The sequence below is a fragment of the Podarcis tiliguerta genome (assembly GCF_965153285.1).
Source record: "Podarcis tiliguerta genome assembly, chromosome: 9".
Classification (NCBI taxonomy): domain Eukaryota; kingdom Metazoa; phylum Chordata; class Lepidosauria; order Squamata; family Lacertidae; genus Podarcis; species Podarcis tiliguerta.
In genome coordinates, this window is record NC_139542.1 from 24623868 (window position 1) to 24641336 (window position 17469).

Consider the following 17469-nt stretch of genomic DNA (forward strand, 5'->3'; position numbering starts at 1 on the left):
CTAGGGCGACCTTGGCTCAACCACTGCCTCTCAGTCTGACCCACTTCACAGGGTTCTTGTGAGGATCATATAGGGAAAGGGAAGCCACCTCGAACCCATTGGAGGAAAGGTGGACTATAAATGCGAAATAAATAATGATAGTAAATTGATGCAACGTTGTCTAATCTCTCATACAAATCACTGTGGATGCTCGCTAAATAGGCAACATCGTCTAACCTCCCCGCAAACAAATCAAGATGAATCTTCGGTAAGCAAGTCGTGGGGAACCCCGCCCCAACAACTGAGTTCATCTCAGATGTTTTGAAACGGAGGTGCAGAAAACAGGAGCACACCTGCTCACTCATCCTCAGGCCATTGCATCCAGCACCCAAAATATGTAATAGTATTCAGGTTTCTTACAACTTGAACGAGGTCGCCCACTTTCTTTCTTTTTTAATCTCACCTTGGTTAAAATTTGGTAGCGTCTGCTCTGGCCGGATACATTTACTATGGTCTCTGGTCAAGGTTGTCCATCCTTGATCCGGCAACGGACCCAAGGGAGAGCAAATGGGGCCTATTACTACTCTGATTCGGCCAGGCAAATTTTAATTTGGCAAGATCTAGAATTCTGTAATAACAAAATCTGCACCTTCTCGATCAACAGGCTTTTTCGCATCCCATAGTGGACCACTAATCAATCTGGAATAAATAGGGACTCCGTTTCTGTGTGTTTACAGCCCCCCCTCCCCATTCTACACCCGGGAAAAACCAGTTTTCTCTTGAAACCGCTGTAGGGAGAAAATAAAAATTAAAAAAACAAATTCCAGCCATTTTATCCTGAGGTAACTGGTTGGGAGAAGTAAAAAAAAGAAATCTTTTTTGCTGGAGCAGGTGAGCTTCCCACCAATTTCCATCTCACTAAAGCGCCCGGGTCTGCACTTCTGCAAAATGACTTGGTTGGCGATCGGGCAGAGCCTCTGGATAGACCTGTTGTCGTTGTCTTTCTTTCTCTTTTTAAAACCCATTGGCTTGTTGTCTTTCGCCTGCCTCGGATTACCGACTATTCGCCTAGATGAAGAGCCATTAATTACCCATTCAGTCAATATTGGGAAGGCGACAAAGCTTTTTACATAGGATTAACGAGGCATCAGATTGTGCCATTAGTATATTCCTGCGCACGGCTAAAGCTTTCGTTATACATTGCTCCTTCCCTCCACCCGCAGTCGATCTGGCAACTGCTGCATATATTAGGGTCCGGTGACGGCGGCGTTTGTGTGTGTGTGTGTGTGTGTGTGTGTGTGTGTGTGAGAGAGAGAGAGAGAGAGAGAGAGAGAGAGAGAGAGAGAAAGCAAAGGTAACTTGTTATCTCCATTTGGAGTAGTATTGGAAGGCGACATTGGACTCGATTTCGGAACAGCTGGCCTGGGGAGATGGGATCAGGCTCTCCCGGCTGGGGACGGATATGTGGGCAAGTCTGCGTGTTATTTAGCACAGCGGACAGGTTTCGAGTTAGAAATAGGAGTACCCGCCCCTCTCTTCCCCCCATTCTCCTCCTGACTTCCCCTCCCTGCCTCGTCTGCAAATCCTCCAGGAGTTTTGCTCTCGGAAGATCCCTCTCAAGCCGAAAATAAAGTAAAATAAATCTAGTCTCTTACGCTCCACTCTTCTTAGCGTCAGGTGTACGGCTTTTCCTCCCTGCACAACGGTTCCTTAAATAAATTCCAAAGAAAAAAGAAGAAATTGGGCTTTTTCGTCACCACCGTCATCTTATCAGCAGTATTATCCCAAGCACTTTTCATGCGTACAAAAACGCTTCGTTCTGCCATCTGATTTCACCGCCCCCTCACAACAGCCCTGTAAGGTGGAAACTCCATGGTCAGGCGCAGTATATCACTGATTAACAGGTGTGTTGGAGAAAACCCAACAAGAGATGGCTTCTCAACTTTATTTTGAGCTTTTGAGAGGCATCTGATTGGCTACTGCCAACACGGGAACATGTGAACCTCAAGATATTAGACTCCAATTCCCATCAGCTTCACCCAGGTTGGCCAATAATCAGGGATGCTGGGAGATGTAGTTTGGATAGGCATCGCTTCCCTATTTACCTAATATACCAAAGAGTGCCATAACTGGGGAAGTATTAACGTAGCAGATAATTAAACTCGGATTCCCTGTTCAGACTTAGCAGTTCGGCCGCTATTCAGGCTTAAAACTCCAGTTTGATGAATCACATTAATCTATGTACTTTTGTGGAGTCAGCCCAATACATTTTGCTCCTCTCCCATTCCTTGTGAAGAAGCCAGTTGGCCTGGCCTACATCACAGGGTTGTTGTGAGGATAAAACGGGCAAGGGAAGTACCATGTCGGCCACCTAGAGAGCTTGCTGGAGGAAAGACGTAACATTGACATGAATGAGAGAGTATCTTCTAGCAAACTATGGCAAACTTCTTAGAGGTCTTTTATTCGAGTAAACGGTGTATACAGTTCAGAGCAACCTGAAGACGCTCGTAGTTGTGCTATGGTTGCCGGTACCTCCCCAGTCCTTTTGAAACTGCACTACAAGATACATAGCCGCATCCGCCGCCTTGGAAGCGAGTCCCCCTGGGCTCAGTGGGATGGATGTCCAAGCGAGGGGGTTCAGAAGTGCAGCCAGACCATCCCGGTAGACAAACAACAAAACAGAGCTAGGACAAGGAGCTGCAAGGACTCCGCCCCCCCAACTCCTCCTCTCCTAGGCACGCACGCATTAGAGAGCAGCCGCAATCCTGTGTACACTTACCTGGGATCAAGTCCCACTGGACTCAACGAGATTTATTTTTGATCTCTCTCTCTCTCTCTCTCTCTCTCTCTCTCTCTCACACACACACACACACACACGCTCACACACTTATACTGTCACTTTGGATTTTTAATTGGAAGCCGCTTTGTAAAGCAACTTTGCGTGGGAAGCAGGGTTCACATATAACGAGGACGTGCTTTCCCACGACTCTGGAGTTTGTTGCGTTGTGGAATGTGAACCACTTTGAAACTCTTCCGGGAACGAATAGCGACATCGAATTTATTTTAAGAAATAAACGAAATGTTGACTCGATGGGTTCCGAGTCCTCAAGAAAACGACTTGGCTGACAGAGCAATCCCCAACACGCTTTTTCCCCAGGAGTAGGTCCCACTGAGTTGAATGGAACTTGCTCCCTGGAAAAGGGCTAGACACGCGACTCCAGTTCTTTCCTGTTCACTAGATCCGAAAAAGGTTCTACAGGTCAGGCGTATTTGGATTGTAAACCTGCCCCGAGCTTCATAGCAATATTGATTTGATAGTCTTCTTGATCTAAGTGTCCCGTCGTCCCCCTTCCCCGCCTTTGAATGGGTACCCTTGAGACAGAATTTAGCCCTTCTAAGTCCTCGTTAGAAGAACTGGAACCAGCGCCATTGATCTCAGTGGGACTAACTTCCTAGTAGGCATGGATATCGTTAGGTGGCAGACCCCACACAGATTTCAGTGAAAGAAATATTCAGCATGTGCCAGCACGAATGTGGAAGGAAGAGCCTTCAGTCTTGCAGAAGGTCCCAGATACAATGCCCGACATCTACAGGTAGGACTGGCGATGTCCCCTGTCTGAAGCCCCGGAGACTCATAGAACCATAAAACTGTAGAATTGGAAGGGATTGGGGGGGGAGGGTCATCGAGTCCAACCCCCTGCAACACAGGAATCCTGCCCTGTCCCTGATTGGGCTCGAACCACCAACCTTCTGTTTACAAGTCAGACCCACCCTGACCCATTGCGCCACAGGCTCCCTTCAGTGTAGACAGCATTGAGCTGAATGAACACAGAATAAGTTTTCCCCACTGAAATCAATGGAACATGCAGGAGAATGACTCCGAGGTATTTGTACATTAGGACTAAAGCGTTGGAAAGGGGTACAACGTTGGCTGTGCTTGGCTTTAAAAATTAGTGAACAACGGGTATCACTTATCAAGCAAATCCTAATCGATTGGTCGCATGTTTTCAGTCAACTAATCGACTAATGCAACCATTGAATCTTCATACGGGAAAAAAAACAATGGCTTTACATTAAAAAAGCAACGATTTTGGCTTTTTTAAATGATGGACCCATGTGAAGAATAGAGTCCCTCTCACAAGGAACACAATGCCTACCTTAAGACGGCGCTGATACTTGTATTTAAAATAATTATAAAGTTTTAAAACGGAGGTCTATTGATTAAGAAGGGCATATTTTTAGTGGATCACTGTGTCTAAAACTCGATTAATCTGTCAGATCCTTGCCTAAATAATAACACTGCGGCCCCATTTAATGTTGTTGTTGTTGCTGCTGCTGTTAACTAAGTGTTTGGCCTTAGCTAAACTTTGAAGGTATGCATTTGTTTTTTTCTGAGACTTATATGCCGCTTTTCAGGGATCAGCCCTGCTATACTCCCTCCTCCAGCTGATCTGTCTAGCCCTAGGGATAGAGCTACCTTAGACCACCGGTCCGTTTAGCTCGGCATTGTCCACATTCACTGACAGGGAGGTTCCAAGCTTTCAGACAAGGGTCATCCCCAGCCCTAACCTGGAGGTGCCGGGGACTGAACCTGGGACCTTCTGCATGCAAGGCAAAAGTATTACCACTGAACTACGGCCCTGAAAGGTTTGATGAAGCTTCTGCCGGGCTCATATTTAAGCAAAGTGCTGCTTGCTTCCTAGGAAGCGGGTGACGGAAATGCCACATAGTCTTCCTGCAGCGAGATGTGGACAGACAGGGCTGTTCCTATGGGATCAAAAAACTACACAGGGGCCCCAGATCCTCTACACCTTTAATCGGAAAATAGACCCACTGTAGCCAGTCGAACTTGCTTTCCCCTACCACGAATGTTCACACAGAAGTGCATCTTACACGCCTGAAAGAGGCTATTATTTATATGACATTCTGATCTATTATTATGCAAGAACCGACTTTCAGGATCGCAGCCGAGGTGTTGGGGTTAAACTAAATGAAACCCGGATCTACTTCAGTTTAATTGGATTTCGCATATGTATCTAATTCAACACCCCCACTTCAGTAAACAAATAACTGAATTAAATTAGCCTATCACGCATGAATTAACCAGGAACAGGCTGGCATACTGTACCTACTTACCTGGAAGTAAATCCTATTGAACTCAGGGGAACTGACTTCTGAGTAGATATGTATAGGTTTTAAACAATGACTACATCCTTTTTAAAACAAGCAAACAAAAAACCCTACCATGTTGCCCTCATTTCGGAAAGTCAATAGATGAACTTGGTATGCTACTGTTACCTGGGAAATGCTACAAACTTTTAACCGGAAGTGTATGCAAACATTTTCGTTGTTTTTTTTTTTTAAAGCACCTACCCCCCAAATACTTCTTGCTTTTCATCAACCATCGAGGACTTGTGGGTTAAAATATAAATACTCGCATTTTCAACGCCCTAATCTGCAGTGCCTAGGGTTGTGTTGACTTTAACAAAACTACCTTGCAGAGGAAGTTTCAAGAAGCGAACTGAAAAGAGACACCCAGGCGACTGACAATTCACTCCTCTTTACTGAGGGACTCAAAACCCGATCCAGATAATCTCCACTCATTCCTTCTTTCCAAAATCAGCCGGGAAGCAAGGTTGAAATGAACGGAGACTACCCCACCTGGCAAGAAGACCAGTCACATCCAAGTCCCATTGCACTAGACAACGTGGCAACTAGGCAACTTGGGAAGACAGGCGAACTAATGCCAGTGTACTGGAAGAAGCAAAGATCACTAGTGTCGAAGCAGTGATTCTTCAACATCAACTTCGTTGGACTGGTCATGTTGTTCGGATGCCTGATTATCGTCTGCCAAAGCAACTACTCTATTCCGAACCTAAAAATGGAAAGCATAATGCTGGCGGCCAACAAAAGAGGTTTAAAGACTCTCTCAAGGCAAACCTAAAAAAATGTAGCATAAATACAGACAAATGGGAAACGCTGGCCTTGTGAGCGCTCCGATTGGAGAACAGTCTTTTTACCAAAGGTGTCATGGACTTTGAAGATGCTGGAACTCAGAACGAAAGGGAGAAACGTGCCAAGAGAAAGGCACGTTTGGCAAACCCTCACCGTTATCAACCCGCCCCCCCCAAAAAACCCCAAACCCCTATTTCCCGACTGTAGAAGGACGTGTGGATCCAGAATTGGCTTCCACAGTCACTTACGGACTCACTTCCATGTTCATGGAAGACAATCTTACTCGGCCATGAGTGATGCCAAAGAAGAAAAAGAAGTTGTTGAGCCAGGCCATCCTGAACTGGTGGAGCCCCCGTTCATTTCAATGGGGCTTGCGCAGGAGACCTTCCTGGCAGATCCCGCGCTTTTGTAGTTGAAGCCCAACGCGTCTAGAGTTAGAAAATCTATGAATACATTTGAGGACATCCTCGAAGTGCCACAAGACTAGGCTAGTTTTCCCTTTAACACAGCTACCCTTCTGAAAATCGTTTACTTTGGAGTAAGGATTTAATACGCTGGCCAAGCCTTTCCAATCCTCAATCAGTGGGACTTTTCTCTGGGAAAGAGCGTTTGGGGATCGTGTCTGCTCTTAAGCATGCCTGGTGTGGCAGGTGAAAAGGAAACACTTAAATCTCACTTATTTAAAAAAGCAATCAAAGCTAAATATTTGCGTCAAACTTTCTCACTTCAGGTTTGTGGGAGCTCCTTTCTCTCTTCCCAAACCAAAACGAGAGGTGCTATGGTCACAAAGGATTAAGGAACAGGGCACCCAGGGTGCATCTCAGCCAAGGACTTGGTTTTCAGTGTCAGAACTGAGGTCCCCATCCATAGACACACAAATCCATTCCAGGTTTTCTTCCCAAACTTCCTTACCCCCACCAGCCTAATTTTGAAAACAATAGCCACCACCACCAGAATCTGTTGTTATCCTTAATTCAGAAATCCTTGGGATCTACTGCAAGTCGCCCAGAGATCTACCAGTTGAGCCTGATCTACCCTTTGCCTAGCCATGTCTGGCTGCTCAGTTTAGTTCTGTCATCTCCGCACATTGGCCAGTCCCTTCCGCTATGAAGGTGGTCACCTTGTACCAAAGGCTAATGGATAGCATTACTATTATACCGTGAAGGCCAATGGATTCCTTAGGAAGGACAGAACAGCCCGAAACTTACTTCAGCCGAAATATCTTGTCTGAAGCCGGTTTCGTGCCACTCTTTCCACTGCAACTAATCAACCTACAGTGCAATCCTGTGGATGTCTACTCGGAAGTGCCATTGAGTTGGGACTTATTTCCAGGTAAGCGTGTATCCGATGGCAGCCGTTGAATCGAATTCGTAGGCTAAACTTGCTTGTCGGTGTGTTTTAACAACAACCCCCCCCCCACCACCAATGGTCTTTATATGTTTACATAACAATTTCCCTTCTGATTTCAGAGGGTGAAAAACAGACTCACGGATCATTGTGCAGGGCAGGAAATGTAACATGTAGATACAAAACCCCAGGCTCTTAATGAACGGTTAGAAAAATAGCCACTTGTTTCTCAGCGAGAAGAGTGAAAAGGTCACGGAGCATTTGGAAATGGTTCCAAATCTAAGCTCTCGCTCAGAAGTCGGATTGCTTGATGTCCGTGCAACTGGCGTTCGATGGAGCATCCCGGAATTACTTATGGCGGACTACATGCTCCTCCTTCAGATTGGCTGAATAGCTCAGGAAGATATCTTTCAGCGGGTGTTTCTACGTGGAATTGGAAGGTCCTCGTCTCAGTTCGTAAATGCGGCCAATTAGCAGAGTCTGTATTAATTAGTCAGCAATCAAAGATTTTGTTCTGAAGGTGGCACGAATACAGGTGCTTAGGAGCACATCTGGGCATCTGAATATATTAAACAGAACAGAACCCGTCCTCCTTTTCAGTGGGGCTCCGATCGATCTACGAAACCATATATGACACAACCCTCTAAGTCTGATGTCTCAGAAGAACGTCCCACAGAATTCAATAGGGTTCACTCCCAAGCAAGTGTGTAGCTCAAAGCACGTTCAACACCACGATCCTACGCATGTCTCCTCATAAGTAAGCCAAATTGGGCTCAATGGGGGTTACTCTCGGGTAAGTGCAAGTGCAGCCTTAAAAGTGACCTCCAATGTTAAGACTCTCATTTCCCTTGGTAGACAGGCGTTATAATAATCACCTGTTACTTGAGTTGAAGAAATGACTTTTCACTCATTGATGGGTCTTTTACCACCAGATAAAACCGACCTGCTTCCAAGTAAAAGTGCACTAGGAAGGCCTCTGTCTTATGTTTCAATCACGATCAAAACCGCGATTTTAACATCTTGATTTCAATAGTAGGATGTAAAGCATCGAATCCTTACTCTAAAGTAGCTCTCTCCCACCCCACCCGTCACTGCAGAAAATGCGATGGTTTTGTAATGTTGGTATAAGAACCGGGTGTGGTATGTATGGTATAATAAGCGTGGTAGTATCAGCATATCTTGATCTTTTACACAGAGCTTAAATCAATGCGGCCTCTCTGTGCCACTTACCTCGGAATAAGCCCCAATGAAGTCAATAGGATTTACTTCTGAGTAGACATATAAAGGATTGTGTTTTGTATTCTATTTTAAATTGTGGGAAAATGCGTGTTTCTGACGGGATATACCTACCCGTCATGAGAGGAAACTTTAAAACTAACCTCTCCCCCCTTTAGCTTTTATAATTATACAAGGCTTTCAGTTTTCTATGTAAAAAGAAACTGGTATACAATCGGACTCTAGGAAATTAGTTTGTTGGCTGAAAACAATTGACCAGTTCAGCTATTTGTGGTGGGTGGGTGTGCGTTAGAGAGAGAAAGACTATGTTACTTCATGCCACTGTTTATCACAGAAGTTACATTCTTAACACAGTCTCTTCTCTAATATTAATTTAGATTACTATATCTTGTGCCAGCAAAATTAGGTTGGCATCAGATAAGGCAGAAATCATGGCACCGCAATGTCTTTGTTTTCTAGCCTGGGAGATACTGTGTAACTCGTTCGCTCTAAGCTGCTCCAAGTAAAATCAAGCAGAGCTCACTTTGTGCCAGAGAGTTGTGGTGAGCTAAGGTCTATTATTTTGTAAGCATTTTGTATGGGGCCTCTCCAGTGGTGGCACCTCATTTGTAGGCTTGGAACCTTTGATGGCTTTTTTAAGGTGCCAGGCAAAAGTATTTTATTTAACCCACCCAGGTCTTTGGGTGGGTGGGTGCTCATTCTTTTAAGTGAGGTGGGATTTGTTCCATATATATATATATATATGTTCCAAGTAATATATATGGGATTTGTTCCATATATATTTTCTCCAAATAAACATTCAGAAGGATTGAGCTGCCTCGATTCCTGTTTCGGAAAGGAACATGCCAGCTTTTCTTATGATGTCAGGCAGCAAGCGAAGGGTACCTGACTGCGCCTTCGCGGATGCCTCCGGCCCTTCCCAGGTCTCTGACGTTGCCATGTTGCTCTTTGGCAAACACCACACGTCTAAGGCGAAGACGCCCCAGCCTTGAATTTAGTGAGAGTTTGTACGGGAGTTTGGTTGAGGCGGCTGCTGTTTGGGGTGGGGGGAATCGCCCCCTGCTTCGGGAGAGGATTGCTGCTTACCGAGAACACCTCGGGACCACAGAGACAAGCTCAGTACAATTGTTACACCCTTCACGCGGAAAATCCCGAACCAAATTAACTTTGGCAAACAAGCCTTTTCGTCCAGAATTTACCCGCTCCCCCCCCACACCCCGCACACAGACCGCGCTGCCCGCAGTTCCCATGGACCTGAGCAGCAGAGGGCGCTGTTGCACTTCCTTTAGGTCGAGGCGCAGCGCTGGCGATTAAAACAGAAAGAGGGGAGATTGGGCCAGGGAGGCGCACAAACATCACCAGGGCGGCCGCGTAGAATCCAACAGCTGCTAAAGAAAGCTTTAAAAGGCAGAAGCAATAGAAGTGCCCCGCCCCACCCGCGCACCGCTTTCCTGGCCCACACACAATACGCTATACATTGTGGTTGCAACTTGAATCTCGTTCGACTGGGCGCAGTGATACAAGATCGCACCTATCAGCCTTTCCTAGGAGACACCGATGGGAATATGGAATGGGGGGGGGGGATAGGGGAGGCTAGATTCAAGTGCGAGGCTGACCAGAAAGGGGTGGGCAGACTCACCATTGGCGCTGGGGTGTTGCCTTCCGAACAGTTTGCTGCTAGAAGCTTCCTTCCTGCTCTCTGGAGAATCATTGAATTCTCCTTTTTTAATATCAGAGTCTTTGGAGAAAAGACATTCAACAGCAGAAGGTTGTACCCCTGAGAGAGAGGGAGAGGGAGAAAAAGAAAGAGAAAGAAAAAGAAAAAGAGGGTCGTGGATCGGGAGAAGGAAAGGCCAGGCAGGCAGGCGGGCAGAGAGCGACGGAAGGGGGACAAAGAAAGAGAGACAGCGAATTAGGGAAAGTGCTTCTGGAAAGCAAGCACGCTTAGGACACATTTGTGGAAAGGGCCGTCCCGTCTCATACCCCCCAACCCAACCCTGGGACTCCCCGCTCCTCCGCTTTCTCTGCTTTGGACCCGGAGCAGCCACCCCAGCAGCCTGCCTTAGCCAGGCCAATGGGCACCCTGGACTTTACACAGAGCTCTGCAGCAGAGATCAAAACACTGGATCTAGCAGAACGCCTCGAATCGAGGTGCCAGGATAGGAAACTGAAAGGCGCTGGAACCACAGTCCAGCTAAGCCGGAGTTCGAAGACTGAAAGCCAGGCTAGTCCCGATCCCTTCAGCGAATCTTCACCCCTCGATTCCTACTCTCAACACAGAAGCATTGCAATACTGTGATAGAAATAAATAAATAAATTGCGCAACCTTTGGCTCTTCGGAAATCGGTTAACTTTTATCTCCCCTGGCCTTTGGCTGATGGGAGCTGGGCTCCAGCAAACAGCCAGAAGGCCACAGGACACCCCCTCAACTGGATTAGGGATCGGGCTGCAAATGGGATGGGGATGGAAGTGGCCACTGGGGGTGGTCGCTCTTTGCCAGGACATCCTTCGGTAGATATTATGCATACACCCGCGCGCCCATCACCCAGGTGCTTTAACAGACTTAAAAAAACACACAACCCACCCACAAATCAAAACAAATGCACACCGCACGTCGACATCATTCTTGCGAAGTGTAAATCGATGGGAAATATCTCTCTTACCTAACTGAACGCAAGCCGATACAAGTTTACGACAGTTGGACTCCATAACCCGTTATCTGCAAAACATTAGATGCATATGGGCGTTAAGAAGAGACACAGAATGAAGCCACCAACCTGACAGCTCGGCTGGGCGAACGGAGGACGCCGAGCGCCTCTTAAAAGATGTCTTAAGCAAAGGAAAGAAAAACAAAACAAAACACGTAACAGTTGCCTAGTTTACCATCGGTTTTTTTTCCCCCGGTCTGGAGAAGAAAGGAGGTGAAAAGTGGGGGGCGGCAGATGTTTGGTTGGAGGGAGGTGCCTGCAATCCTAAACACATTCGGTGGGACTTAACTTCGTGGGCGGAGAGGAGAGTATGGTTAGGCTTGTGTTGCTGGTTTCTTTCCTCTTTGGGCATTTAAACGCAAGAGGAAGGGGAGGGCGGAGATCCCTACGCGATTTTTTTTTAGTCCCGGCTCCAAGTCCAGGAAAATCGAGGTTTGTTTGTTTGCTTAAAATCGATTGAACTACATCTCCTGGAACTCAAAGAGAGTCGGCTTGACTGAGTAGTGCGGTTCGGGCTTTTTGGTTTTGGAGAAAATTAATGTGGTACCTGGCCATTCAACTTCCCTCTTCCTTGTGTCTCAGTTTTGGTGTTTAAAGACCCACTATGGAACATATAAGGCAGAAAATAGTAGTAGTAGTAATAATAATACACAATTATCCGCATCCTCACCAATGCAAAACTAATGTAAATTAATGTGCATCATTTGACGCGTGGAATCTGAGTAATGCCCATCGCCTCTAGGGATATTTCTCACTTGACATTATCGTCTCAATTCAGAAACACTTGAAAGAATTATTATTGTGAGGAGGGGGTGTTGGGATTGGACTTCCCTTAGGTTTGTAAAAAAAACAAACCTGTGGCTGTAGTCAGGCGCTACCCACTCTGTGCCTTGCTGGGAAGACAGAGAGAGAAAATATCTTTGCGCAGCTTGTCTAATAAAAATGTCTTTGAATGGAATTTACCCCTTTTCCTCTATAAAAAGCTTCGTTCAGTTTCACTAACCTACCAGGGGGACCGTCACTAGCCAAATTTGAAGCGACGTGCTGCTGTCAATGGGACTGGCCTACCCTGGTGATGTAGAATCCTGACCCTTTAATTCTTTGTTGCAAAAGTAGGCCCGAGTGAAACTCAATAGGATGCACTTCCGGTGCTCCGATCCCAGACACTTCCTACACATCGAGGAGAAAACAGGAGGATCGGGCGCATAAGGTTGCGCACTTACCTGGGAGCAAGTCGTACTAAACTTCCCGCGACTTAATACCCAGTAAATGCAGGGTTAGGATCGGGGTGGCAGCTAATTAATGAGGCGCAGCCCGATCCTATGCTGAGCTAGGCGTGCCTAAACCCATTCAAATAATGCAACCAGCTGCTTCCCTGAATTGAAAATTAAAGCCTGCGCGGTCTTTTGTCCGACTTTTAAAAAGTTGCCACCATTTAAGTAAAGGAGGAGAAGGAATTTGGATATCCGTCGCTCTCACTCTAGAACTAATCTAGAAAAATAGCCGGGATGCAAAGTGGCCGGGTTTATTTTCAGGGACATTGGGGGTGTGTGTGTGTGCATATTTACCTCCTGCCCCCCAGTGAGAGAAAAATACACAAAATCAAAAAGAAAGAAGACATTCTCGTGAATGACTGTGCCGGGCAGTCCAGGGACTTTCATTCTGCGGAAATTTTGGTGCCCCCGAATTTAAGAAGGAGATTCCCTTAAAATGAGGGCTGAGTTCACCCCGATCAGAGACTGAGCTTGTGCAAACCGTCGTGAGGTTTGGCTCTCTGTAGCCACGGAGAAATTGACAAGGATAAGCTCGCTGACTCCTTCACCCAGGTAGGTATACAGAACCTCCCGGTCCTATTCTTGTAGAAGGGATTTCGAAGACCGTTCTAAACACCTTCAGGGGAATTGGCTGATGACCCGCCGAGCGAGAGGAAAAGAGGGTCCCCCAACGCAGACCACCGCCTAGCCAGGGTTCCCACCCCGCTTGGTTTACACGGAGGGCACCCTCAGGAGGCCTCCTTCGGAAGAGCTCTGGGGTGCCACATTTGGAAGCTGCGGGTTTTAGTAATTCTGAGGGTCCCCCCCCCCTTCTTTAAAGGTGGGGAAAATCTCAGGATTAGTGCCTGATTGAGATGTCTGTTCGGGAGATATTACAAAAATCATTATCAGCGCTCTCTACTAACTCGATATGAAGTAACACAGATGGGATTTTATTAGTCCAGGCTTCAGATGTTTACTTATGATAATTTGGGTGAAAAATTTGCATGTCATCATCGTTTGGGTAATTTCCCCCTTTGAAACCCCCCTCCCCCATTTCAATGGTGCTCCTCTATTAGCCTGTGCTTATCCTCCTTTAGAAATCTGGATCGGATAAATAAATATGAAGAAGCGGGTTAAGATTTTAGAGGGGGAAACCGCCATCGACAGCATTTTTTTTTTTTTTTAAGATTCCGAATACGATCCATAATCGAATATCCTAATAACATCACCCATATCCTGAGCGCGTTTATTTGCAAACGCTTCCCGTTGCAATGCAACTTATTCCCCCCCCCTCCAATTGAAGGGTGCAATCCGTGGGTTCTTACTTAAGGGAGAAGTCTCACTCACTTCCCTGGGACTTACTTCTGACCAGGCGCTCAGGATCAGGCTGCACGTGGATTTAGGATCGCAGCCTTATTTCGAAGCCGATGGGCCTTCTTTTCAACTAACGGCCAGATCCAGAGCTTAATACCCAAGTGGGTCCCACTGAAATAAATGAGACATCATTCCAGGTAAATATGCAGAGGATCGGGGCACCCGAAAGGTCAGTGAATGTTTATTTCCTGAAACAACTCTCAGAATTCTAATAGGGCCGAGCCATTTATATTCCCAGCTCCAGGGAGCCGAAAGAGGATGGCTCGCTGAGTGTATGAAACGCCCTTTCCAATAAAGAGGCCTAGTATGTGAGCTGTGGTGAAATTGTTAAGGAAGGCAATTAAGAAAACCCCCTAATTCCTCTCTGATGATCCTTAAACCGGTTCTGTCAAGACAAGCCTCGCATGACAAATTTGGTCGCCCTGTTTCAACGCCTACCTTGATGGCTAATTTATCTAACCACCTGAGACGCGCAATTTATTTTTCTGTGTTTTTAAGTCTCCTCCCCCCCCTCCAACCTTCTTCCAAAATCTGGACAAGATTATATCCTGCAAAGACAGACATATAACCACCTGGAATGTCAACAGTTATAATTATCCACACTTTTTAAAAAATCCTTCTGCCATTCATATGTATATTAATATTTATTTTATTACAGGGTTTCCAGGGCTCTTAAGAAATAAACAGTTTTGCAGCACAAACCTAAGCACATTTATAGGGGGGGGGGGAGTCACCACCGATTGTCAGGATCGCAGTGTGTGTTGCGTAGGTGGGGGGCACAATTTTTGCGCTGTAAATAAATTGCCACGCTAAATCGATTCTGAAAGACCCAGGTCCTAATTATATCCATAACTACATAACTATTTGTTTCGCCATATATCTACATCACAAAAACGGGGGGAGGTGAGTAATTCAGGCCGATTACATGGGATCTGTAGGAACTTTTCACGAGTAACTCCACAAGCTTTCCGCCATATTACTAATATTAGCTTCCTATGCTAAACTGATTTACGTGGAAGGAATCCCATTGATTAAATGAATGCGGCTTATTACAAAATTATTTGGGGGAGGGTAATACGGTGATCAGAACGAAAACTAGATTCTTATTCATTTGCAATTCCGATCTTTAACCCACTTTTCCTCGTCCCTTATTTAATTTTCTTGTATTATTATGATTTAAAATACTAGTTTAGGCGTGTAGCAAAATTTGCACCATTTAAGACGCTGTTAACTATTTTACAAGTAAGCAACGCGAATCTCAATTAAATAATAAGAAAGATACCCTCCCCCACACACAAATTCGCGTCTTTAAGCTGTTCTCAAATATTTTTATCATGAACATGCAGCGAGGCATACAATTAAATGATAATTACCGAGAGAAAAATAAAATATTATTGATGGCAGATTAGTAACCCGGATTTGGAGGGGCTTCTTTTCTGTCTTTCTAGGAAGTGAGGAAATTGAATTGGTGGCTGACTGCAGGCAGCAGCAGAACCCTAACCGATTTTGTACACATATAAGTCAGTTTAAACTATTTTTTTTTTAAAAAAATGCTAAATCGGGCCTTATTTTGTAACTGAAACAAGGCCCGGACCAAAAGGAGAACAAAAATATACAAGCGACATACGCACAAGGCATCGCATGTATTTATTTCCGTTACTTTAAGGATCTGCAAACCTTAAATGCGAGACAGACAGACAGAGAGAGAAAAACTACAATATACATGACGTTTCCCTCCAGAGGAATACCGTTTACTTAGGCGCTCGCTGAGAAGAAACTTTTGCAAAACTAGACAAATTTCCTAGGAAAGCAGCACTTTCTTCTTTCCAGTGCAACCCCTTTGTTAATTTATTAAACTTCTTTTTCTGATGCCTTTTTAAAAGAAAGGGGGGGGAATAGGGAGGGTGTGTGGGTGTAAAGAAAAATGATTCATTTTGCATTTGAAGAAGCAGCGAATTAACCTTTAGGCGTAGTGAGTGAAACTGGCCACGAACCTTTGGAGATAGCTCGGTGTGTGTTTGTGTTAAATCCTAATATACAATATTCTAACTAGTAACCTGCAGCTGCTATACTTAACTGGTAGCGTGTTAGTAGCTTTCTGGTGCAAATAGTCGTGGGAGTAGCTGCAGCACCCCTCATCATAGTGGTACTGATGGAGATGACTATTATGTTTACTGTTGTTACGCCAATTAGAAGACAAGGGTAATTTATTGTCTTTCCTTGGCGATCAGCGTTGGCTGACTCTTCCAAGCCTAGCGAGAGCCCAGCCCTTCCAAACCGACGGCTCGCGAAAGGAAAGGTAGCCAATTGGGTCTGCAAACGGCCCCAGATCAGAAAGGCCTGCAGCAGGTCCTTCGCCTCGACTCCTCTTTTCTTTCAACATCCCCCTCGGGGGAGGAGGCCGGTCCCTTAAGGCGTCTGGTTTAAGCTGGAGTCCTTGGTTTAAACTGCGAGCGCGCGAAAAGGGGTGGGGTGGGGGGCACTGCTTTTGGCAAGCCCACAGCCAACCCTCCCCAAAGCCCCCCAGCCCACACACCGCATTTATAACTGCAAACACACAAACACACCCCAAGGTCTGCGGCCAGCCCAGACGGCCCCCTCCGCTCGCCCCCCAAACGCCACAAATCACCCTTCGGGGCGAGTCTGGCGAAGTGGAACCAATTGGCCGATTCACATTATCTCACACCGCCGGGCCAAAGGCAGCGACGGGCCTCCCTGGCTCTGCTTACCGGCTCCCTTTGCAAGCGTGCGTCGCTCTCTCTGTTTTTCCCCCCTTCGCCCTCCCTGATCGCCGCCGCCTTTTTCGTCGTCGTCTTCTCGGCCGAAGCTTTTAGCAAATCCCAGGCTTGAGATGAGAGTTGGTGGACGACTCGAGTCGCCCACAGACGCCTCCTCCGCCTCCTCCAGCAAGCGCAGCAGCAGCAGCACCACTACGGCCAGCCTGGGACGGCGAGGAAGCCGGAGCAAGGCAAGGATCCCCAAGGAGAAAGGAAGGCTGGCCGGCAGGCGCGCGGCGTTCCGTCGAGGGGGCCACGGCGGGAGGGAGCTCTTGGCCGCGGCTCGACGGCAGGCAGGCTGGCAAGCAGGCTGGCTCCTGGCGGCTTCGCTGCGGGACCGCTGTGCTTTCCCGGGGCGGACACGCTGCCTGTGTCTCTCTGCCTTTCTTCGCCTCTCCTCGGGCTCCTCTCGCCTCGCTCTGCCTGGCCAGGGAGCCGCGTGACGTCAGCAGAGATTCCACCAAACTCAACTCCGCTGCAGAGCAGAGAGACGACGGGGCGGGGGGGGGGGAGCGAAGTGCAGGGGGCGCAGTTGGGAGAAGACCTGAGAGAGAGAGAGAGAGAGAGAAGGAGGAGGAGGAGGAGGATGGGTAGATGGACAGACGGATCGACCTGAGCTAGGCTGGGCGGAGAGCAGAGAGTCAAACCATCAGTAGACCGAGGCGGCGATGCTCTGCGCGCTGCCTTGAGAGAGTAAGCATCGTGGAAGTGCCCTGTGCAAGGAAAGGCCCCGATCCTAGCCTACATTCCCCGAAATCCAGGTAGACACTGAAAGAGCGCTAGGTGGAATCGAGGTGGTGGATGGCCTAAGAAACAAAAGGAGATGAGATTTCTGGA

General features: G+C 46.9%; 1 protein-coding gene across 4 annotated transcripts in view; it reads right to left on the bottom strand.

The window, feature by feature from the left end:
- The window catches only part of PITX2 (paired like homeodomain 2), a 34105-nt gene extending 17073 nt beyond the window's left edge, over positions 1–17032 (bottom strand). The window contains exons 1-3 of one of the 4 annotated variants that reach the window (XM_083398047.1): positions 16585–17032; positions 11181–11236; positions 10157–10294 (exon numbers count right to left, since the gene is read on the bottom strand). In XM_083398047.1, coding sequence (XP_083254173.1) covers positions 10157–10294; positions 11181–11226 — 184 coding nt within the window. In that variant the 5' untranslated portion in view covers positions 11227–11236; positions 16585–17032. The remainder of the gene's footprint in view (positions 1–10156; positions 10295–11180; positions 11237–16584) is intronic. The other 3 variants (XM_083398050.1, XM_083398048.1, XM_083398049.1) reach the window with 3 other exon arrangements.
- Between the last annotated feature and the right edge of the window lie 437 nt (positions 17033–17469).